General features: G+C 48.0%; 1 protein-coding gene across 1 annotated transcript; it reads left to right on the top strand.

The window, feature by feature from the left end:
* The first annotated feature begins 5,216 nt into the window (after positions 1–5,216).
* Positions 5,217–20,006, top strand: GNA11 (G protein subunit alpha 11). Its single transcript, XM_048287838.1, has 7 exons — positions 5,217–5,383; positions 9,569–9,753; positions 10,793–10,947; positions 11,686–11,814; positions 13,053–13,182; positions 13,955–14,108; positions 15,698–20,006. The coding sequence occupies exons 1-7, from the start codon at positions 5,248–5,250 to the stop codon at positions 15,886–15,888; spliced, it is 1,080 nt and encodes a 359-aa protein (XP_048143795.1). The 5' UTR covers positions 5,217–5,247; the 3' UTR covers positions 15,889–20,006.
* Positions 20,007–23,376: the final 3,370 nt, after the last annotated feature.

Here is a 23,376-nt window from a genome sequence, read left to right as displayed (position 1 = left end):
GCAGTCCCCCACTGCCACCCCATATTCAGACATCTGTGAGGTAGTTTATAAGGGGCAGTGGTGGCAGCCTGTGGGCTATTAGCCACAGCTGGCCCCATGCCACACTGCTGGGGCTCACTGAGTTCTCCCCTTCCTTCCTCCCTTCTTCCCCAGTCCCTCTTTGCCAGCAGCAGGGCTGGTTCCTGGTTTTTTGTTGTTGTTGTTGTTGTTTTTCCCAGCCCTGCTTCCCCTGCCCACCAGCAGCCCTGCCACGTCTGTGCCACCTGGCTGGGATGGGGAGGCCAGGACTGGTGGGGGAGGCTGGACACTGGACTTCGGCCCCCTGCCACATCCAGGCCACACTGGCCCTTATCACCCCTCTAATCACAGGGATTATTGGCTTTTTATATGAAACGTTCTCCGGATAGCGTAACACAATCAGCCAGACACGAGGCACGGGCTGGGCAGGCCTGGGAGTGATTTACAAGAGATCTGCTTCTGAAGTCCCTCTTCCACATAAGGGGCTGTTTTCCTTCTCTCCCTCACCACCTCCCAACTCTCCTGCTGCTGTTATGAGCTGTGCAGGTCTCCCTGCTGCAGCAAAAGGCTGGGATGAGCAGCGGGGCTGCACAGGCTCCCAGGGAGGTGAAGGAGGCAGAAGTGCAGCACTCTTCTCCCCACAAACACGGCATTGGCAGGGCACAGATGCCATCTGGCAGCACTGTCCCTCACCCCCATCACCACCCAGCCCCAACTGCTCCATTCCCTGGGTCACCCAGGTGATCCTGATGGGACACAGCAGAGTACCAGCACCTCAGTGCCCACGTGGGCAGCACACAAAGCACTCGTTCTGCACCATATGCCCACGGTTCCACGCTCATTTCCTGCTGAAACTGTCTTGCTGCTTGCCCTCAGAGGCAGAAATGAACACCAGCCCAAATTCCTCACCTACACCAAGAAGGAAAAGGAGAAACTGTCCCTGGATGTGCACAGGTCCCAGCCAGGAATGGCCTGTAGGCAGAAAGGGCCTTTCTCCAAGAACAGCCTTGGTCCAGGCAGGCCTTTTACAGCTGGTAAAACGTTCCTACCTTCTTTGATCCCGTTTTATCAGTGACTTGGAATAATTGGGTTCCACTCCTCCTGGTGGCTGCCCCCCACCCCTCCCTTCTGCTATGGCCTGTGTTTTTGCTGCAGACTGATTAGGGGTAATTATCATCCTTTTTACCAGCCAAAGTGCAAGGAACAGTTCACACTCCTTGCAGGAAGCAGGAAAGGGATTTTGCAGCTGAGCCGTGATTAGGAAGCACATGGTAAGGATGCCTGAACCTGCTTGCTCCCTGGGTGGTGTCCCTGAGGCATTTGGTGGGAGATAAGCAGGAAATTTGGAGCTGTAAGACGGTCAGGAGGTCCAGGGGAATCCACTGACCCTTTGGTCGTGAGAAGGTTCCTGGAACAATCAGTTTGCAGAAGCAGCGTGTGAATCCCTCTGCATATGAAACCCAGACTGAGCCTGATTGTGGGAGTGACCCACAGGGGCTGGAATGGGCAAAGGAGCAGCTTCTTGACCAGCCCCACTTGTGCTGTGGGCACGTCCAGGATTCAGGATTCTCCCCTCTCTCCTCTGGCTCCCTTGCTGGACAAAGGGAGGAGTGAGATACAGATTTTAAGGTCAAAAGGATCAGCCAGGCTTTCTTCCTGCCTCGTGTGAGACAGATTCCTCCTGCCCCATGCAGGATCAGTGTTCATCTACTGCACTGGATCGTCACCAAATGCATATTTGCAGCAATTTCTGAGATTGCACAGGGAAGACAGATTACTACACCCTTAAGAGTCTTTCTGTACTCGGCTAGTTCAGCAGCACTCCTCCAGGTAGGGAGAACATTTCTTCCTGACCTCAATTTATGACAAACACTGAAGCATGAGGCTGGATTGATTGCACAAGGAGATTGTGTCTTAGTAACTTGTGTGAATGCTGCAGCAGCTATGCTAATTCGTCATTCCTTTATTTATGAAATCTGTGTGCAGGTTGAGTGCAATTAAATGATGTGCTTTGGGATCGTAGGGGATGAAAGGATCATGGAAAATGTAGGTTTGTTATCCTAGTTTACTGTGCACTGAGCCCACCTAGAACACCAGGACAAACCAGATGTGAAACATAAGGTTTAAAAAAAACCAGCAATTGCTGTCACAGGCTGCATTTGTCAGCATTGTTTGATCTCAGTGCCTTTCCCCCTCTTTTCAGAGAACTCAAATCTCCTCGTGGCATCTTCCTGTGACAGGCAATTGAAGAGCTTGTAAAATTAATTTTGGGGGAGGCTGAAACATTTGACACATGCTCTGCAGCTGGGTTCCTGGTCCCCATCAGCACCCAGAGAGAGTCCAGACACATTCCTCCTTTGAATATCACAAAAGAAGGAGACTCTGCAACCCCTCTGGGCAACCTGTGCTCTGTCACCTGCACAGGAAAGTTTTTCCTCATGTTCCAGGTGGAACTTCCTGTGCATCAGTTTCTGCCCATTCTCCTGTTGCCCAGCACCACTGAGCAGAGCCTGGCTCCATCCTCTGACACTCTTCCTTCAGATACTTACGGATATTGGTAAAATCCCCTCTTGGTCTTCTCCAGGCTGAACACACTCAGCTCCCTCAGCTGGCAGGATCACCTCTCTGACCTGCTGGCAATGCCTGCTCCCCTCTGCTCTCAAACATCTGGAACTCACAAGCAGCTAAGAAATGGGGCCAGAATGGAGAAAAGGGATGGTACTTTCAAATGTCTGCAGTGCTGCCCAGCACGATGTGTCTGCATCCTGATGGGCCTTGGGATCTTCCTCTCTGTAAACAAATGGGGGTCATCTTTGGGCTCAGCATTAACTGCTGCAAATGTGGGCCATGGGAACAGTTGCTCTGGAAGTGGCCTGACATGTTCAGGATCAGCTTTCTGCAGGAACAGGGACATGGAGCCTGGGGAATTGCACAGCACGCTGGTGACAGAGCTGAGGGAAATCCCAGGTCTCCTGGGAACCGTCTGAGCACCAAAACTTTTCCATTAGGGCCGAAAGGGAGGGAGTGGATGGGCTATTGTTGCTTGGAGACTGGCAGTTCTGTCATTCTTAAATCAACACTTTGATCAGGATTCATCAAAACTCAACATCTGTAGTCCCAAGCTTTCCATCAGCAAGCGGTCCAGAGGTTGGATGCAAATTTTATTGCTCCATTTCTTTTGGCAAGCTGTGGAAATTTCTTCAGGATCATCTAGCCTTTAGATTTTGATCCTACCCAGGAGAAGACAACCACAACAACACCTTCCAGCATACAGCACCTTGTGGCTCAAAGCAGCCCAGCAATCCCAACTAGATAACTCTTTAGCAGCCCCAGACGTTATCTGTGTTATCCTCACAGCCTGAGGACATGCAAAGAGGTCACGGGACTTGCTCAGTCAGGGCAGTGCTGCAGGGGTTATAGGAACCTCAGCCTCTTTAAGGACTGTCCAGAGATGGAAGTTCCAAAGGGCAACAGGTCACAGGGAGCAGCCCCTGTGGCTTTGATCCTGGGTGTACTGAGCACTTCTGTCTGCTGAATAATTTTCAGCTGGCAAAGCAAAATGACCACATGTCCTTTGCCAGAGGTCTGTGATGAGGGAGGAACAGTCCTCTTGGCTATGGGGCACCTGGGAGGGAAAGTAAGAGAGTGTAACAAAGGGAGGTGAGTATTGATGCTGTAAAAGGCCGAACTAGGGAGATACCACTGAAACAAAAAAAAATTAGAGTCTTCTTTTAACTGAGGCAAAGAACTCTTGGGAGTAGCACAGGTGTGTAAGAAAGAATTTAAGTGGAAAACAGAACCTGTTGTTTGTGAGTATCTTGTGTTTCTGTCTCAAACTGCCAAGAGGTAGGGACTGGCAAACCATGGTATGAGCCAGGCTGTAACAAGGAAGACAGGTAGGTAACAGCTCCATCATGCTTTTTTGAACTGTCAGAAAGACTGTTTAGATACAGACCCCAGGCAAGGCAGGGCAAGGGGTATGCAACCACAGGTGCTTACAAGAGGGGAGTGCACGTGTGGAGCGTCCAGATGGCAGGTATTCTGCTTAGGGCAGGTTCCCACAGAGCATGGTGGGGCTGCTCTGACAGATAAAGGTGCACTGGCAGGAAAAGAAGGAACACAAGGCTGTGGCATGGAGGGGATGCATCAGGCTGCTGGCTGGAGGATCTGCTACAGGTCAACAGGCACCTGGTAGGGAGTAATGAGGAAACCTGGGGTAAAGCCAGCTCTGAGACCCCCTGTGCGGAGAGACGCGGAGCGAGGGAGGGTTCAGAAGTGGCACCCAGAGAGCTCAGCTGGATCTGTGTGGCTCTGGTGGGACACAGCAGCAGCCGGAGCCTGGAGCACGCGGCTGGAACGGCGAGGCCTCAGCCTCTTCCTCCTCGGCACCGAGGGCTGCCGCAGCCGTGGGCGGCCGGGCTAGCGGGGTCTGCGGGCTGAGCTGGGCCCGTCCCACGCAGGGTAGGGCCTGGCCCCCTCAGGCACCCGCTGGGGGCTCCGAGCGGTCGGGGACGAGCCGCAACGTCCGGGGCCCGGGCCCGCCCTGTGCCGCCATCCCAGCGGCCACCAAGGCCCTACCCGCCCGGCGGGGCCCAACCGCGGGCCAGCAGAGGGCGAGGGGAGGCGGCAGCTCCGCGCTCGGCCCGGCCGGGCCCCATCACGGGAGAGTCCGGTCCAGTCCGGTCCCGTCCCGTCCCGCCCCGCCATGGGCGCCCGGTCCGCCACCTTCCCACAATGCTCGGCGGCCCCGCCCCGCTCCAGGAACGCGCGTCCGTGCGCCCTCCCCCCCCGCGACCGGCCAACCAAACCCTGCGCTCCGATTGGCCGCGGCGCCCCGTCCCGCCCGTCCGCGCCCGCCCCGCCGCGCGCCGCGCTCTCCCATTGGCCCCGGCCGCTGTCAATCAGCGCTTGTTTTCGGCGGCAGCGGGTTGGGTTGCGCCGGCTCGTCGGTGTCTCGGCGGAGCCGTGCGGAGGGAGCGGCGGCGCAGCCGGGCGAGAGCGGCGCGGGGGCGGCGGCGGCGGCGCTGGCGCTGGGCCCGGCCGCAGCACTCGGGGCCGGGGCGAGGCCGGGCCGGGCCGGGCCGGCGCCGCGCAGGGCGGGAGGGTGGGGAGGGAAGGGGGTGCGGGACGCGGGACCGGGCCGGGCCGGGCTCCCGGCCGTGCGGAGGACGGTGGTCGGTGCCAGGGGGGTGGGGGGGTGGGCGGGGGCGTCCCGGCCGCGACGCGACCATGACTCTGGAGTCCATGATGGCCTGTTGCCTGAGCGACGAGGTGAAGGAGTCGAAGCGCATCAACGCCGAGATCGAGAAGCAGCTGCGGAGGGACAAGCGCGACGCGCGCCGCGAGCTGAAGCTGCTGCTGCTGGGTGAGGAGCGCGGCGCCAGTCCGGCCCCGAGGGCCGCCGCGGGGCCCGGCCCGGGGCTCGGCAGGTCCGGGTGGCCGGGCCGGGCGGGGAGCGGGTGTGGCGGGGAAGCGGCGGGAGCCATCCCCGCCTCAGCCCGGCGCTCGGGGCCGCTCCCGAGCCGTGCGGGGCGGCCGCCTCATTGGCTGCCCTTTGTTTGATTTTGTGATGCGTTCGCTGTCAAAATGGGTTTTGACACAACCAGGAACTAAGTAGCTGAAATTCCTGGTTGTGAAGGCGGGCACGCACACAGGCGCGTGAAATTTGTCTCGAGGAAACGATTCTCAGGAGTGTGCTGGCCTTGGTTAGCATGTGGAAATCCGCTGGTGGAGTTGGTGCTTTTCAGGATTGTCGGTGAACTCCTGGGCCTTGGGTGAACATCTGTGGAAAAACTGGCCTCCAGCTCCTAAACCACAGAGTTTCCCCTGGGGCAAGACCTGGGAGAGGCAGCAGGGCTGGGAGCGCTGATTCTGGAGGGGGACGAGGCAGTAGGAATGCACGAGTTGTGTGTTGGATGAGGAGATGCCTGTGGTGTTCAGCGTTGACTTCAGAGGTAGAGATCACCTGTGCAGCCATAAGAATCTAGGTCTTCGGATGGAAACACAGTGGTGTTCTCTGTGCAGATGGATAACTGTACCGTGTTTAGATGAGTTTAGAGGGTTGGGTAATCAGTTGCAAACTAAGGCTGGCAGGCACGTACATCCTTCTTCAGCAGTGAGTTTGATGTTTGTGCCTAGGTAGCCCCCACATTTAAACTTAAGTTACAGTTTTCATGCGTACTGTTATTTAGCATTGCTTGTGTCTCACATATATCCTGCTTTGTGTCTTGAATACTGTATCATCTTGAGATGAAATCTGAAGCAGATCTGATGGATCTGTTGACAAGCCATTAAGGTCCAGCTGAAGAAGGAGGCTGACCCTTGTGAAAACAAATATTTTGCAGAAGTGAGGGGAGGCTGTGTGTGCCCAGCCCCTTGGAGGGCTCCAGTACCAACACTGGTGCCTGGTGATAACTGCTAAGCAAAGACCAGGGTTTTCCTTCTCGCCCTGGATGCTTCACAATTAATGTATTACTGTTCTTTGTGTGAAAGGTAAAATCGAGGGCTTCACATTTCTGCTCTTTGGAGATGCTGTGGCAGTTTCTGTAAGGCTTCTTGGAGAGGAGGGAAGGTGTCCCTCACTCTCATGCTTCCCTAAAAGCAGTCCCACAGAAGCAGCTGTGTCAAAATAGGTTGTCGCTATAGGATAGATCTGGGTTAAGAAGATCCCACTGGATCTAAAGATTTCACTTTAGAAATAATTCAAATTGCTCGAGAATCCTTTGTGCTTTTCTAAAAGATACAGATTCAGCATCAGATTAAAAAAACCATATAGAATGTGGTTATTATTGGATAAGCAACACTCCTAGTTGTAGACAGTGTTTGCAGGATGCTTTTCACTGGACACAGCACACTGCCCACCTTCAGCTGGGACAGGTAACCTGTGTTCTCTCTCCTTGGTGTAACTTCTGCTAGCAGGGATTTCTTCTGTGTTGCTCCTGTTCTATGGAGTTCTTACATTCGCAAGTATTAATGACTGAGTTAGTGAGAGGGCTTTCCCAAAATCTCCAAAATTTTGAGTGTGTGGAGGGAGTTTCCACCTTGTAGAAACTGTTAAATTTTTCTTGTCACTACATCTGTGACAGTTACTTTGTTGAAGCCTAAAACAGAAAATTGAGGTGGAGAATAACAGCTCTAATCAATGATGAACCTGTTAATAAGAAATTCAAGGTATTGGACGTTGCCATCTGGTACAAGGTAGTCATTTATCTTTTACTGGGTGGGGAGGATATTTTGTACAAAAATTACTTGTGATTAAGCATGGGATGGATACTGTTGACTGAGCAATGTATTTACAAGAGCCTGTGAGGTACTGGGGAGGGTCATTAGGAAGTTACTGTAAACTCTGCTGCTTTCACGTGTTGGCAGAAGAAATGGTGAATTCAGATTATCTCCTGTCATATTAATAAAGGGTTTTGTGCCCTTAGAGTTGTAGGAGGCCTTGCCCACCAGAGCTTATAAGCTGCTGGTGTAGTGCTGTGCTGTGTTGTCAATGCCTCAGGGAAAGTAAAAGGCACCTTTAAAAACAACACAAACCAAAAACCCACCACCAATGACCAAAACCAACCCCCAAACCAAAAAGAGATGCTGATGGAGTGACAGGAAGAATCTGTGTTTGAACTCTTAAGTTCTGAAGCAAGCAAAGGTCTGGTGTTGAGGTTTCTTTTATATTTTCATTGTTGAAATGCTTTGAAGCACTACCTTTTTTTTTTTTTTCTCCTCAGTTTTGGTTACTGTGGTAAAAGGCAAGGAAGTATTTCTCACCACACTGACAGAAACCACAGAAGATTTTAGTTTCCAGTTTTTCCCCTACTTAGGGTGCAGCTTTGTGTTCGAGATGGAGATAGTTTGCTGCGAGTTGATAGTGTCTACAGTGTTAATCTCTGGCTGTGCTGACGTTATTTCTGTCAGTTCTTGCTGTTCATTTCAAACATTCTGCTTCTAGTTAGGTGCTTGTTGCTTTTATCTGAGCATTTTTATTTGTTTGCCTTTTAGTCTAGCGAGATAAAATGAGTAACCGAGTATCTACATGCGAGTAGTAATTGTCTGTTAGGATGAATGAGATCCTGTCTGAATCCATTTCTCCCCTGGTGTGAGGAGGGTCTGGTGGTGCCTGTGAGGAGAGCCAGGGCTCTGCCAGTATTTTAAACTACAGGTCGAAAGGATTTGTATCACTGATGTGATACATTTTGAGTTTTTGATCTCGGTAGTCAAGTGAGCTGGGCCACTGTGTGAGAGAGGTGTGGGGTTTTTATCAATATCCTGCATAATGACAGCAAATTTTAGAAGATTGTACAAAAGATTGTACTCCACAGAAATGCCAGTGGTGTCCATTTAGGCTGATGAAGTGTGGAGGTCAGCTCATCCCAAGCGAGACCTGGCCTGTGTGTCCCCTCCACGAAGGACTGTGTGCACGGGGCGGATGTCACTGGGGACGTCCCAGTTGAACTGTGAATTTAGCAAGGCTCTGTAACTGCATGGATGCCGTCTGATGGCGTTCCTCTCTCCTACTCACTCTGTTAGAAAGTTCCCACTGTCCTTTCGTATCATCTGGTGGCCTTCACATGCTAAATGACACTCCTGTGGGGCCATAAATGTAGGAGTGGAAGGACCTGCCCAAGTGACGGTGCAGGAAGCCGGCGCTGAAAGGGCTGCCCTGTGTCATGCACGCACTGTGTCCTGCCCTCCCATCTGCTCCCGGGCCCGGCAGTAAAACCTGGGAGAGAAGGAAGAGAAGGAAGCAGTGGCCTTGCTGAGCAGGCTGCAGCCCGTGGGGACCCAGGGACCCAGGCACGGCACCGACAGCTGGGAGCAGTGGCCTACTCTGCTCTCCCTGCCAGACGCCATTTTTAACTCCCTCCTATCCAGAGCGGGATTTGAGGAATCCTGCCACAATCAGGGCTGTGGGTTCAGCCCTGAGGAGCAAACCTTTGCACACTAGTTTGGGATACAAGGCAGGTGTGCTGCCTGGGTTGTTCATGTCAGATGGATAAGCAAGGAGTTTCTTGAGCTCCATTCTCCTTTAGAGTTGATTTTTTTTCCCCCTGTTGTGTTTGGTTCTTTTCTATGAAAAGACATATTGCCTGTAAGGCAAAGAACATTTTGTGCCAAATTAGAGCAAAAGAAAATTCGCTGCTTATCGGTCTTCTCCTGGCCACTCACTGTTGTCTGGGTCTGTAGAATTTTACTGGCTTGAGAGTGTGTCCAGGCCCTTCCTGGCTGGTTGTAGCATCTTGCTGGAGTATCTGGGAATAGGTCAGGTGTGACGGGCAAGGGCCTCTTGACGCAGGACGTGTGGGAGTGGCTGTAACGTGAGATTTGGAATAAGTACCAGAGCTCCTTTTGAAGGCTGCTGTAAAGGACAAGGTGTCTTCCTTCCACGCTGCTGGGTTCGTAGTGGGGATGAACAATCCAGGCTGTCTTTTACCAGCCTGGGAAGTGACAAAAAGGGGGTTGGGAGTAAGGTGTGCTTGGGTGTAGTGATAGGAACTTTCATGTGTCGTGGGCTTTGCTCCTGGTGGCTTCTAACTCACCCTCTTGCATCCTGTAGGCACTGGGGAGAGTGGGAAAAGCACGTTCATTAAGCAAATGCGTATAATTCATGGCTCAGGCTACTCTGAAGAGGACAAAAAAGGCTTCACCAAGCTGGTGTACCAAAACATCTTCACTGCCATGCAGTCTATGATAAGAGCCATGGAAACCCTGAAGATTCTGTACAAATATGAACAGAACAAGGTAAGTTTCTCAGTTTTTGCACATGTCTTTAGGCAGTGAGGATTTTGAGTTCCTGTTTATGTCTTTCTGCACTGCAACCTCAACCTCCCTGAACTCTTTCCCGTAAAATTTTTATGACATTTTCTTGATACCCAGCTCCTTTTACTTGGTTGTGTGAAGGGATAGAGCAACTTTGCATGGTTGGTGCACTGGTCTGCTTAGTGAGTGGTGGGAGCAAGGGATTGGGATATGATGGAAGGGATAGGAGGGGTGTTATTTTTACTAATTTCAAGGATTCAGGGTTGTTAAATGTGTTGGCATTTTCTTTGCATGAGTTGCTGTTCTTATTAGAACTTGAAGCTGGCAAAATACGTGCTGGACCCAAAAGACACAGATCTGTGCTGATGGTTATGCCTCTTTCTGCAATCCATCTGTTTCTCTATTAGCTACTGACCAAGGATACAAACCTTTCTTAAAGAATTTTGGTCTCAACCACAGAAACATACTGATTTTGGGACCAGGAATTAATTTTAGACAGATCTGATCTAAATTATTTTATCTTTTTGAGGGGGAGGACAGTGAGAGTGAGGGCATGCCAGGAAAATAGATTTGTTTTTAGCATATTTTGCTTTTCTTTAATGCTTAGTATCCTTAATATTTTGAAGTTGTATTTTATCTGTCCTGTCACACAGTATCTTGGAGCTGGTTTTGAATAGCTGTAGGGACTGGATGATGCCCCTTTCCTGTCTGTGATGAGAATAGGCAGGGTGTGAGAAAGCTTTGCCTGTGCTTTATGTGGGGCATGGTGGAGGAGTTCTGATAAATAAAATCTGCCAACTTCACTTACTATGACTTGTGCAGAATTTCACTTTGGTTTTTATTTATTGGGGGTATTGGCAAAACCCCTTGTTGTGGATAATCACCTCACAGACACCGCAGGCTGTGGTAGTTACTGTAGTCCTTCCTTTGCTTAGCCACTGGAGGGTGGGTGTTTTTATGCCTCTCAGTTTTGCGGGTTTTTTTACTTTTTCTCTCTTTTCTTCTTCTTTTCAATCTCCAGGCCAATGCAGTGCTGATCCGAGAAGTGGATGTAGAAAAGGTCATGACATTTGAGCAGCCATATGTAAGTGCAATTAAAACATTGTGGAACGACCCTGGCATACAAGAGTGTTATGACAGGAGAAGAGAATATCAGCTTTCTGACTCAGCTAAATAGTAAGTATACAATCATGGGCATGCTTGTGGTGGGAGTGATGTTCTAACAAATTGTACCTGTCCAAATGTTTTTATTCAAGCCTAGAGTTTGCTTCCTTACCATTTGCTGCTTTTCCTGAGAGTATGAGGTGTTCTGGTGTGTGTTAAAGGGTGTTCACACATCTGCTTCAGGATATACCTGAGGCCAGAATCTCCACATTATTCCATCTATATTGATCTGGCTCTTGGGCAGCAGGAGTGCTGCTCTTTCTCTTCAGGTTTGTCTTTGGCCTACAGGTGTACATGGATGTGTAACTTGGATTTTATTAATTGTAAATCCATTAAGCTTGGCAACGTACAGAGGATGTTTTACATTCATTAAGTACATAAGTGTATTTTTCTACATTTATAAGTAGAAAATCTCAGATGAGACTTGATCCTGAGACATAAAGAATTTACTGTGGTTAAACTTTCTCTGTAGTAAAGACTGTCTTCCCCACTTCTATGCAGAGTTGATAGTCATTTTTAGTGTATCTGTTTATCCTCCAAAGGTGCTGGCTGGTGAATTACTGTTCCCCAAAGATGATTTCTGTTAGTTTTCCACAGCATATTTAAAATAATTCAGATGACTTCTGCCTTTCTCGTTACGCTACAGAAAGACTTCATGTAGCAGTTTTTACATCTGTATACTTATGTGCTGCAACCTAAGGTAGTTTTTTCTTTTTCTTTGTTTTTTTTTTTCCACTGTCCTGCTTGCAGCTATCTCAGCGATGTGGATCGTATCGCTACCCCAGGATATCTACCAACTCAGCAAGATGTGCTACGGGTTAGAGTCCCTACAACCGGGATCATAGAGTACCCCTTTGACCTAGAGAATATTATCTTCAGGTACTGGAGGTGTCTTCATGTTACAGCTGAGCTGAGATAGCAGGGAGATGGTTTCAGGAAGGATAAGTTCTGGGTTGCTTTAGAGTGTCCAGAAGCTTTGACTGGATGTGTGTGCTGTGGAATTATCTGCTGGTGGGTGCTCCTCTCATTGGGGTGGTCTGATGTTTTGGTTGTCAGAAAACTGAACCTACTTTTGAATCAGTGACACTTCAAACCCAGGGAACTATCTTGGTGTCCTTCCTGGGAAGGATTGCACTGCTGGCATCTCAGGCTGAAGTTGTGGCTTGTGAGGCAGCTGAGGGAAGTGTTGAGAGCTGAAGCCACCAAGGGCTGACACTTTCTGTGCAGAAATACTTCCCTGTACCCAGCACCTGCCTTGAGAGATGGTTTTCTGTGCCTGCCTTGTGGTCTCAGGGTGGCACCAAAACTTGCTGCCTGTGCTGCTGCAGCAACAGATGGACTTAGCTGGCTTCAGCCAGCAACTGAGCCTGGCATGACCAGGCTGAACACAGCAATCAGTATTCCTGTGTTTCTCTGTGGTGCTTGGGTCCTTCCTGTCCTTCCCCACCACAGTGTGGCATTGCCAGAGAGGAATAAAGGAACCTGCATCCTCTCTCTTAAACTGTTTGGTTACAGAAATGCAGAATTCTCCTCTCCCTGTTTTGTTTTGCTGACCTCGGGAATAGGTGTAGGATTTTATCAAAGGTGAACCACGTGTGGCACTTCAGGTGAGTGCCAGAATAATTTTAGTGTATTGTACAGGTGGGACTTGAAACTGAGAGGCTGAAGTGTGTGATTGTTAAACAGCACATTCCAACAAAAATGTAACAACTGAAGAAAGATTTGGGTGGGGGAGAAACTTTGAGGCAAGCAGGTGCTTTAATTAAAAATAAAAATAGTTTGCTCATGTGACAGAGCACAGTTTTGAAGGACTTGTCTTTTCAGACTCAGGGCTGCTGCTGAGCCAACCAGAGCAGAATGCAACAAAAATGGCAGTGCTGATATGTGGGAGGTGAATTTGGCATCACTCACCTGTGGCCATTCTTTCAGTTTGTGTATTTCTGTACCAGGATATTTTGTAAACTTGCTGGTTTTGTTAGCAGGCAGATACTGTCACATCCCCATGCCAGATTAACGGGAATGGTAAAGAACCAAATGAATTCTCGTTGTTTGCTGGTTCTTTGCATTCAGAGAACTGCAGCTCCCTCTGTGATACTGTATGTACTTCTCTTCCTTAGAATGGTGGATGTTGGAGGTCAAAGATCAGAACGAAGGAAGTGGATCCATTGCTTTGAAAATGTGACTTCCATCATGTTTTTAGTAGCACTTAGTGAATATGACCAAGTTCTGGTGGAATCAGATAATGAGGTAAGCCAAAGAATGGGAACTCTGCAGGAGGGAGGGAGGAGTGGAGGAAGAAAGGAGAGGAGGGAGAGATGTCTTTCTAGTTTCTTGAAGGCTGGTACCCAGGTACTTGGTGCCAAGTTGGATTAGCAACTATTATTGGTTTTGGCCTTCAGTTCTTGTTGCAAAGGGAACATGAGCCTCTATGGGTCATGATGTCCCTGAGGACGGAAAAGGCAGAGGGCATTCAAATCATCTGGACTTCTCAAGTGAAAAATGAAATTATCTGATGTTGCAGAGTCCCTTGTGCTGTGGAAGGCACTGTGCAAGTGCTCCCAAATCACCCCTTTCTCTTCCTGCACTGGGTTATTTCAGGCTTTGCCATCCTATGAGGTGGTGACTGCACTCTTTGAAGGTGCAAATCTGAATTTTGGCGCTTGCTAATAGATTAAAAACATGCTATTAGATGACAATAGTTGCTCTTTTTCTAGTAGATAAAATATACTCACAAAGTATCATTGGCCAGTCCTCTCACACGACTGTCAAAGCATAAAATTACTTTTAAGTCTTTTGATGTGAAAGGCTTGGCAAATAAATGAAGCTTCAGTCCCTCAGATTTTGCATTTCCTTTCCATTTACTGATCCAGCTTGAACCAGCATCTACCTGGGCCCAAAGTATTTTGTGTATAATGTTTGAGATGCTGAATTACTACAGATCTGAGTGCATGTGCAGGCAGCAGAAAGGCATTTTAGTGCTCCTTTGTGAAAACACAAAGCTTTCTTTTTCTGATTTCAGAACCGGATGGAAGAGAGTAAAGCTCTCTTTCGAACCATTATAACTTACCCATGGTTCCAAAACTCTTCTGTTATCCTCTTTCTCAACAAGAAAGATTTGTTGGAAGATAAGATCCTGTATTCCCACCTTGTTGACTATTTCCCAGAGTTTGATGGTGAGTAGCTTTTAAGGGGGAACCCTCTATGGGATGGAGGTGATTTGGTTAAAACTTACTTGTTTCTTAAAGAAAACTCAGATCTAGAAGTGGAGAAAACATTCATTTGAGAAAGAATACCTACAGCAATAAGAAAACATCACAAAAATATCTTAATCATGCATAGACAACTGGAATCTGATAGGATGATCAAATAATGAGCCTCTCCTAGATGAAGAACTACCCCCTCCAATATGCACTGCCAAGTATTAAATAATGGAAGTCTAACTCGCACATATAACCATTTTCATAAACATGGCAACTTACTGGTATTGTGGACCTTTTAACCCTCTAGTCAAGAGATGACTTGGGTTTTTGCTTTGAGAAACTGACTGGTCAAATACCCAAGTTGTTCAAATGATGGTGCTAAAAAATCTTCCTGCAGCTTGAAATTCTTATTAGCGTTCCATCTGCTGTTGTGGGAAAATAATATCTATGTGAAACAGAGAATTTCTCATCTGAAACAAAACTCCTTAGCCAAAATATTTTTTCAGGCTCTTCAGTTGAGTGCATTTTAAAGCTGGTGCGTAACACATCTTGTACAGGGCTGAAAATAAAATAAAAGTAGTGGAGAATGAGATCAGACAACACGCTCCATGCCTTGCTCTCCTGTATTAATTCTGTAATTATATGCTTAAAAAATACGAGGTAAAGGAAGAATTACCATTTTGCAAACAGCTTTCATCTTTTAAAGGACTGATGAAATTGCTCTTGGTTAGTTGTCCTCCCCCATCTGGAGTTCCTGCTTGGGGCACTGGTGGGAATATCACGTTTTTCCAGCAGGCTGGGAATGGCTGAAGAGCTGCTGCCCAAACAGTGCCTACTTCAAATGGAGCTTAACAGCTGGGGACAGATCCCAGCTTCAGGGGGTGTCATGTACTTCCATATTTTTCCTACAAGTAGCTTTTTCAGGGATGCTGCACGGCCTGTAAGTGGGAGGTTGTCCATCAGATTTCCTCTCAAGAGAAGGTATTTGCCATGGAGAATGCAATAACAGCAGTCCCTTGAAAGAAATAGCAGGTGACTGTTTTCTGGAGACCTATCAGCAACGTGAATTAAAAACTGGCCAAAATTCCAGTTTTTAGCTCCTGTGAGGTGACTAGTTGGATCGAACAGACTGTACTTCTAACTGGCAATAACCCATGTTTCCAAAGTACACACTTGTGTCCTTCAGCCTATGAGATCCACCTGTATATTAGGAAGAAATTTACACCCCATTTCCATGGGAGAGCCTTTTATGGTGTCTGTCCAGCATCTGCCACTGTTACCCAGTGGATGTTCCCATCCAGGATTGTTCCAAGGTCTGGATTCCGAAGCAGGGTCTGAACTGACCCATCGGTGTCTGCAAAGTGCCCACTGCCCTTGTAGGATTTGGTTAGATGGCTGAAAAGCATAAGACACTTCAGCTCCTGGGACTTTTATCCCATAAATGATCTTAATTTCTTCTTTAAAGCTCTGTAACCCATAGGAAAAAGTGCTGATGGATCAGTTGATGGATCTGGGGGATGCATGGGAGTGAATCCATTCACTGGTGTCTCTGTTTGCTGCAGGCCCACAGAGGGATGCACAGGCAGCCCGCGAGTTCATCCTCAAGATGTTTGTGGATTTAAATCCCGACAGTGATAAAATCATCTATTCCCATTTCACATGTGCCACAGACACAGAAAACATCCGTTTCGTCTTTGCAGCTGTCAAGGACACCATCCTACAGCTCAACCTGAAGGAGTACAACCTGGTTTGACCTGCTCTGCTCTTGCCCCTTGAGAGGCTTCTTTGTGAAGAAAAGACAAAAATGAAATTTTAAATATGACAGGAAAAAAAAAAAGTTTTAATTTTTGATGATGTAATGATTGCAAATTGTCTGATCTGTGGAGTGGCAAGTGCTCAGTGTTATCCTGGAGTCTCATGTCTCTGTCCACAGAGTAGTTGATTTCATATTTTTAACAAATTGCTTTTATGTCACAGTTAACGGGGATATGCCTCATTTCTTCAGCACCTTGCTTACTTTTTAATTTTTGCCAAGCAGCTAAGGCAGCCTCATCTTGATCTTTCCTTTGTTGGTAAGCCACTTTTGTTTTTTTTTTCCCCCTTTAATTCCCATGGTATATGTAGAAAAAAACTAAAATCCCCAACACTTTCCAGCTGAGATTGTGAATTCACTGGACTGTGGGAGTGCAGAATGCTACTGGTCCCTTTGCCTTGTGCTATAGGGTGCCTCTGGTGTAATTTGCTAATCCTGCTTCCTTCCCCTCCTTCTTTCCCTTCCCTTCCCCAGGACACGCTCCATGGTTCACTGTGATGAAATGTTGGGGAGGAGCAATTGCTCTCCAACTATTGTGCAAAAAAAAAAAAAAAGAAAAAGGCAAGACAAACAAACAAAAAAAGCCATCACTTTTCCATTCTTTATATGTTCTGAGTAATTTTTTGTTATCGATTATAAAAGATATGGAGACTGTGATTTTTTTTTTTTTAAATTATTGATGTTCTATACTTAGTTTGCTACGTGTTGCTGTATTTTGTTCATGGACTACAAATGATGGAAGCTCTTGGAGCAATAGCTGCTGAGCCTGGGGAAGTGCCTGACTGTAATTGTTCTTTTATTTTATTTTATTTTATTTTATTTCATTTTTCTTTCTTTTTTTTCTTTTTTCACACACATAAACACATCCCACCCGCACCACAGGCGCGTGGCCGTGTGCGCACAAAGCTCAGTTTGCAGAGAGGAACTGTTTTGTTGGGTAGAGTGTTTGACATCAATGAGCAACTTCTCTATGCAGCAGTTACCAAAAGCACACTGAGTAATTGTGGCATTCGAACATCAGACTTTGCCTGAGTTGAAAAGCTTAGTCTTGTGCCATCCTCTAGGTCTTTTCTTGCTGCCTAGTAGCAATCAAGCCTTGTTTTATTGCATTTTGTGCCAGTGTGTGAATGACTTTGTAAGAATTCCTCAGCCTTGTCCAGCTTGCAGAGTTTTAGAGAGGACCAGAGCTGGTGGGTGACAGACTCTGGTAGGATTCTTACTTGGGAAGATTGAGGATAGCTCTTGGAGGGAGCAGCAGTTCTGTCTCTCCTGTTTATGCATTCCCTGAGGCCCATGCTGCCGTGTCCCTCTTTGGAGGAGTATGGGATCCTCTTTGGAAGACTTGGACACATCCTTGCTCCAGGGTGCCTGTGATAATTGTGTTAGCAGTGGCTGATTGTTCGCAGTGGCTGCTGCAGAATCCAGAGAGCCCTGCCCTGGCTGCGCTTGGCGCAGCAGGAGAGGAGTGGAGAGGTAGCAGCACTTGCTGGAAGGCAGAGTGGATGTGGTTCTGGATTCTAAATGCCACCTGAATCTCCGCTGAGCTGGAGGAGATGAAGCCTTTGCACATTAGAGAGCTTTATTTTCCAGGAGCTGAGGCAAGTCAGGGTGCTGAAGGCTGCTGCCAGCCTGGGAGAGAAGTGCATTGGCAAGGGAGGGAGAGAGAGAGTGGGAAGCAGGAGATGTGACCCACGTCTGGACGTGTGTCAGTCAGCCATCACTGATGCTTCTGTTTCAATTCCAACAAGTAGCATTGGGTCCAAATTCTCTGGATCAACCAGATTGCCCCCTTGAAGGCTGCCAGTAGAAAAAAAAACTATAAACGAGCTGCACTGTTGAAGGGGGCTGTTGATATTTTGTCTCTTTTGTAGACAGAGCACTACATCAGTGTTTTGCACAACCTTGTAAGAGTAAATCTAACTGTCTGAGATGCTTAAGATGCTTTGATCTAGAACACTAAACTGTGGAGGGACATAATTTTGAATAATTCTGTTGATAGGTCCCTCTTGTTTTCCAGAGTAGCCGAGTGAAGCCTCTGTATGCTCAAAGCACTACAGAGGAAGGCAAGCTCTGCTCCAAGTGATTAGAGAGCTCAAGTTGGAACAGTAGCCATGGGACCAACAGTTGAAGAGCCAGTCTGAGTGGTGATGCTGAGGGAAACATAGCATCTCTTTAGACTAGCCATGTTCTGGACTGCATTTAACCCTTGGGAGGAATGAGAGGGATTCCCATGAGTCAGACAGCTTTGCATCAATTTTACTGCTTTTTTTTTTCATCTTTATGCCAAAATGATCCAGTTTGTAGAAACTGTCTTATAAAGAGGAATTTATAATCATCTTCATGTATTCTAAGTGCTGTTCCTCTGAAGCAGACGGCAGCACCAGCCTATTCCGCTTCTGTGATCCTTTTGTAAATGGTTCACACTACAGCTGTTGCCAGCAATGAGCCTGGCACTGAGATACACAGGTTCTTGGAAGATAACTTCCCAGAAGTTTCTCTTTTCCAAGGTGAATGATGGTGGTACTTCCACTTGAATCAGAAACTTTTTTCGTCTTGTTTTGTACCTTCCCCTTTCTTTAAGAGCTGCTGCCCTGGCACAGGAGGAGGGATCTTGGCATCTGTCTCTTGCAGAGTGACTCTGCATCGTGGCAGGCAACTGTGGGAGGCTGTGGGCACAAGGATTTAGGGAATGTGCTGTACCTTATTGGGCACCTGCTTGGGGTAGCTGTTGGCCTGAGAACTGGCTCGGGGCGGGGAGGGAAGGGCCGAACGTTGCGCAATGGCTCTCGTTGAGTTCCTGAAACCTCCTCCTGGATTGGGGTAGGAATGGGTCAGACCTGTACACGTCACCTGGAGTTGTCTGTGACTGTATCATGTGTGAGAAGATACCAGTGTTAGCACGTGCTTTCCTTAGTAAGCAACTGCTTGTGTGCCTCCAGCTTGGCCAGTGAAGTGTTCCTGCAGAACTGGCTCCTGTCTCTGTTGGCTGGCAAATGCCTGCCCTAGCAAAAGTGCCAAACCTTAAAACCAAATTTGCCTGTATCAACCTTTCTGAAAGTGATGCCTGTCAGAATTCTCTGCAGGTTGAGAGTGACTTTCAGAAGCAAGGTAAAATTGGGTTGTTGTAGGGAATCTAGAGTCTGAGGAGTTGGTCTCCTTGCTAACCTCTGCTCCTTGTGCACTTTTAATCTGTTCTGTTGAAGAAACCAACATATTTTGAACTAGTTTGAAACTTGAAGTCAGTGAGCAGAGGACCATCCCTTTTCCTTGCACCATTCCATGTGGATTGGCTACCTGGTGAGCAAAAGCCCCTTCCAGCTGCAGCGTGTCAGCTCCTGCCCTTCCTGCCTCCCCCTTCTCCTCGAGTTGGATTCTTTGGTCTCTTGTTGTTGCTTCCTAGCAATGTTGGCCTTGCGTTCAACTATGGTTTTTCTTCATGTGTTTTATTGGTTAAAAAAAAAAAAAAAAAGACAAAAAATTTAAAAAAAAAGACCAAAAAAAAAAAAAAGTATTTCCGAAGTGTGCTGACCATTGTATTGTCCTGTACAGAGCCCAGGTCGTTAGAGTCCAGCAGAGATAAAGTGTGTTATGCAGCACCCAGTTTTTTAAGAGTATGGTTTGTGCCAATGCCCCTTCTTTAGTAGTGCCAGAGACTCTTTACAAGTGCCAATGTGGTGGAAATTATTTGGTTATACTTGTATATTGTAGGATCCTGATTTAAGACAATTTAAACATTATCCTATTTAAAAAGAATACTATATAAAATGCTGTTTTTAAACCTTGTCATTTGCAATGCATGTATTGTTGTGCGTGTTGGGGGGCGGGGAGGGAAGAGGGTAGGGTAAAGGAGTTTCTGAATAAGATGCCCAGTGTCAGGATCTATTCAGACTCCAAACTGTCTCATTCCAGTCCAGGAGTGGGATTGTTTCTTGGAATGATCCCACTCTGACTGCTGGGCAACACGCTTATTACAGAAATATCTGATGGAAATTGATTTTCATATCTTTCTCCTGAAATAAACTCTCTGTTTGAAATTGGAATAAATTTTGTTCCTAAAAGCCGTGGTGGTTGTGTGTGTGTTTCTTCACTCCTGTCCCCCCCTCTCCTCCTCCTCCTCCCTGGTTGGCTCAGCAGGTTCTGTACCCTGTGGGACTTGCAGCTCTGCCATCCTGTCAGAAAATCAGGACCCTGAGGCATAGACACAAAGCATATTTTGGTAAATAGAAGGTATAATATGCCATAATTATATATATAATGCACTGTACCAATAATTCTGAAGTGTGAGCGGTGTCTGACTGGGCATTTAAGGAGCAGGGATGCAATGGTGGCATTTTGATTTGAAGTTTTCCAGGATTTTGGAGGAGGATTTCTAAGGGAAGTTGTTGGTGTTCGCCGCTGCCTTTTGCTGTAATGTCAGCCCATTGCAGGCACAATTCCAAGCAGGATATCTGTTGCCAATAGCAGGAATGTTGGTGGGACCAGAATTGCTTCCAGTCTTGTGTGTTAGAAACGTGGACTGAAATCTGAAACATGGCTTAAAATTATCCCTTAAGGAGTCCAGGGATGGATGACTCTGAAAACTTCCACAAAGCGATTTCCTGAGATGGAGTTCATAGAACTTAATTCCTTTTCTCTGGGCTCATTCTCCAGTAATGTTGCATTAAATCAGCTGGGAGTGGGTAGAGATGGCCAACTTCCTCTATGTAAAGGTTTCCTGTGTTTTCAGGAAGCTGCAGCTGAGGATGTTCTGCTCCCTTCAAGGTCACTTAGCACAGGTGAAGCTGCAGCTCTCGGGCAGCCTGAAATACTGTGTTTGCTCCCATCAGGAAGGGAACAGTGGTCTGGTGGCTGGAGCACTGGCAAGGACTTAAATTGTCGCTGTTTTCTAGTTATGGGTGAGTTTTTGTTGCTTTTCTCAGTGGCTCTGTCCCCTCACCAGCTGGGGAGCAATGTCAGTGCTCCCTGTTCGTGTCCTTAGCTCTGTGTGAGTCACGTGTTGTGCTGTTCTTTGCAAAGAGCCAAATATGCTCTGTTTAAATAAAGCAAAGCAACAAGTTGAGGTTCTTCAAGGAAAAAGGTGAAGCCTTTAACGCCCAGTATTTCCAGCTGGCTGTGAGGGTCTCCTGTTCTGGCCTTTTGCAGCCTCCAGGTGTGTGTGGGGCTGTCCCTGGAGTGTGGCAGTGGAGGAGCAGGAGGTTGGGTCCCTGCTGGAGCAGCCCAGGGAAGGAGGCAGCTGGCAGCAGCTGAGGGAACAGCCCATGCAGCAGGCTCACAGTTGCTGCTTTCCCAAGGATAAAGTGTTCCCAGCAGGACTGAGAGCTCCTCCTCACCTCCAGCCCCGCAGCTGGGGCACGAGGCCCTCGGCTCCTCTGATCCTCCCGTGCCCATCCTGCAAGGAGCAGTCTTTGGAACACGGGAGGCTGTGTCCTGAAGCCACCTGCCACTGCCTGGATAATTCCTTTGGCCTGCAGCCTGCTCCAGAGGGAGGGACTCGGCAAAAGAGGGCTGCCAGAGCCGGGCTGTGGGCCAGGGGAGTGTCCTGATAAGGTGAGCTGGCCCAGGAACTGGGGTTGTGGCAGTGCTGCAAATCACTTTAAACCTGGTCACTGGACGTCCCTGCTGATACCAAAGCAGGTCCCTGGGATTGTGCACATGGGTGGACCAGACATGAAGGAAATCAATTTTCATATTTTTCACGTTAAAAAAATCCCATGTGAAAGAAAAGGGCAGAGAAGAGAGAGTTTGGGATTTGCCTTGTCCTTGGCCAACCATCATCCTCCTAGCAGGAGGAAGCTCTTTCCTTTGAGCATTCCCTTTGCCCTCTTGGGAAAGAGAGGGAAGTATCTGTGCAGTGTAGGAGTAAAACCTCATGTGGAATTTATAAAGCAGGAATATAAAGCCTCCCTCCTCTCACTTCAGGATTCTCCCCCGTGTTATCCTGACCCCACACAGGACTCTGAGGTTGATGTGCAGCTCAGGAGCACGGGACCAGCTTGGTCTTTGGAATGGCAGCTGCTGTTGCTGGAATGTTTCTGTCAAGAGCTTCTTGAGCCCTGGGCTCAGCGAGGGCTTGTTCTAACCCAAGCTATTTCCTGTGTGCTCTCCCAGTGATACCAGTTTGGTATAATTGTCCTCGAGCTGCTTTATCTCCTGCCATGCAGCCTGATCAGGAAGTTAAGCCTCCACAAGCAATTTTTGTAACATCTCCACCATCGTGGGTGGACAACTCATGGCTTTTGAAGAGTTTTTGTGGCTCCCATGCTGGACTGTGTGACAAAGACTCCACACTTGGGCTGTGTGAAGCTTCTGGGTAACCCCAGCGGCTGAGCTGGGTGAGGATGTGGCTCCTCAGGGACCTCAGCTGCTGCCCAGGGCTGTTCTACACTCCTGGCCAAGTGCTGTTATTTGTCCCTGGCCACTCCTGTGCACTGCTCCTAGAGCTGCTCCTCCCTTCATCTCAGGTGAGTATCTGTAGCTCCTGGCCATGGAAATAAATGGTGGTTTTATGGAACTCCCCAAAGACAGGTCTCTCCTGCTCTGCCAGTTCCCATCCTCCCTCCCAGTGACTCAGGCCTTCAGCCTCCAGCTCTCCAAAAGGTGACAGGCTCTTTGCACAGAAGATGCAGGATGAGAACTGGGAAATTCTTCTGGGAAGGATTTGGCAGCCTCGATAGAAAAGAAGTCTCTGCTCAATGTCAGCTTTGCAACCCCTAATTCAGAACAGGTTAAATGATGTAAAGAACCCTGGGGGAAAGAGGTGCCTTTCCTGAGCTCAGCCACGAATTTGCTTCCAAACTGCAAGAGGGAAGTTTTTTTGGATTAGTTCAGAAGTTGTTTAGAGACAGAACCTCGAAGAACACACCCTGTTGCCAACCCAAAGAGGGCACTCTGGGCATGGAAAACTCAGCAGAAATGTGCTAGAGGTGCTTTGCTCCTGCAACATCACCCACAGCGAAAACCACTGGTAACTCTGCTCAGCTGCAGCTTTTCTAAGTCAGGTGAGTGACCTGGGGACTTTTAGACATTTTGAATTATAAGGTTTGGAAAATATTTGGAGTCTTCACATCTTTGGCCTTGTGTTTCGTGTCCAGTGCTGCCACAGATGTTGGAATGGCCTCTGACAAGTCACCTTTGGGCAGAGGTGAGCGCAAGGAAAGGCAAACACTCCCCAGGAGTGTGTTTTTGTCAACGAAATCCTAAACATCTGACGGAAGTGTTTGTGCTCCTCTTGCTGGGTCTCTTGCCAAATCTCCAGATTAATTTCCTCAGGTTGCAATATTTTTAAGCTCTATTGTAGAAGAGGCAGGGATTTATTTTCTTGTCCTAAACCGTGAGATGTAGGAATAAAAGATTTGCTGGATGTCAGGCCGTGGTGGGACTGTGTGGTTTTTCTCTTTGCTGCCAGCTTCACTAAAAAGATGGCTCCGT

This window comes from Corvus hawaiiensis, chromosome 28 (assembly GCF_020740725.1).
Source record: "Corvus hawaiiensis isolate bCorHaw1 chromosome 28, bCorHaw1.pri.cur, whole genome shotgun sequence".
NCBI classification, from domain to species: Eukaryota; Metazoa; Chordata; class Aves; order Passeriformes; family Corvidae; genus Corvus; species Corvus hawaiiensis.
Note: the sequence above shows the minus strand (reverse complement) of the source record. Positions and strands in the feature narration are given on the sequence as shown.

Coding starts and splice junctions, on each gene's coding strand:
- GNA11 (XM_048287838.1), top strand. CDS start 5,248: ATGACTCTGGAGTCCATGATGGCCTGTTGCCTGAGCGACGAGGTGAAG. Junction 9,754..10,792: donor ACAAATATGAACAGAACAAG/GTAAGTTTCTCA, acceptor TTCAATCTCCAG/GCCAATGCAGTGCTGATCCG. Junction 10,948..11,685: donor CTTTCTGACTCAGCTAAATA/GTAAGTATACAA, acceptor TCCTGCTTGCAG/CTATCTCAGCGATGTGGATC.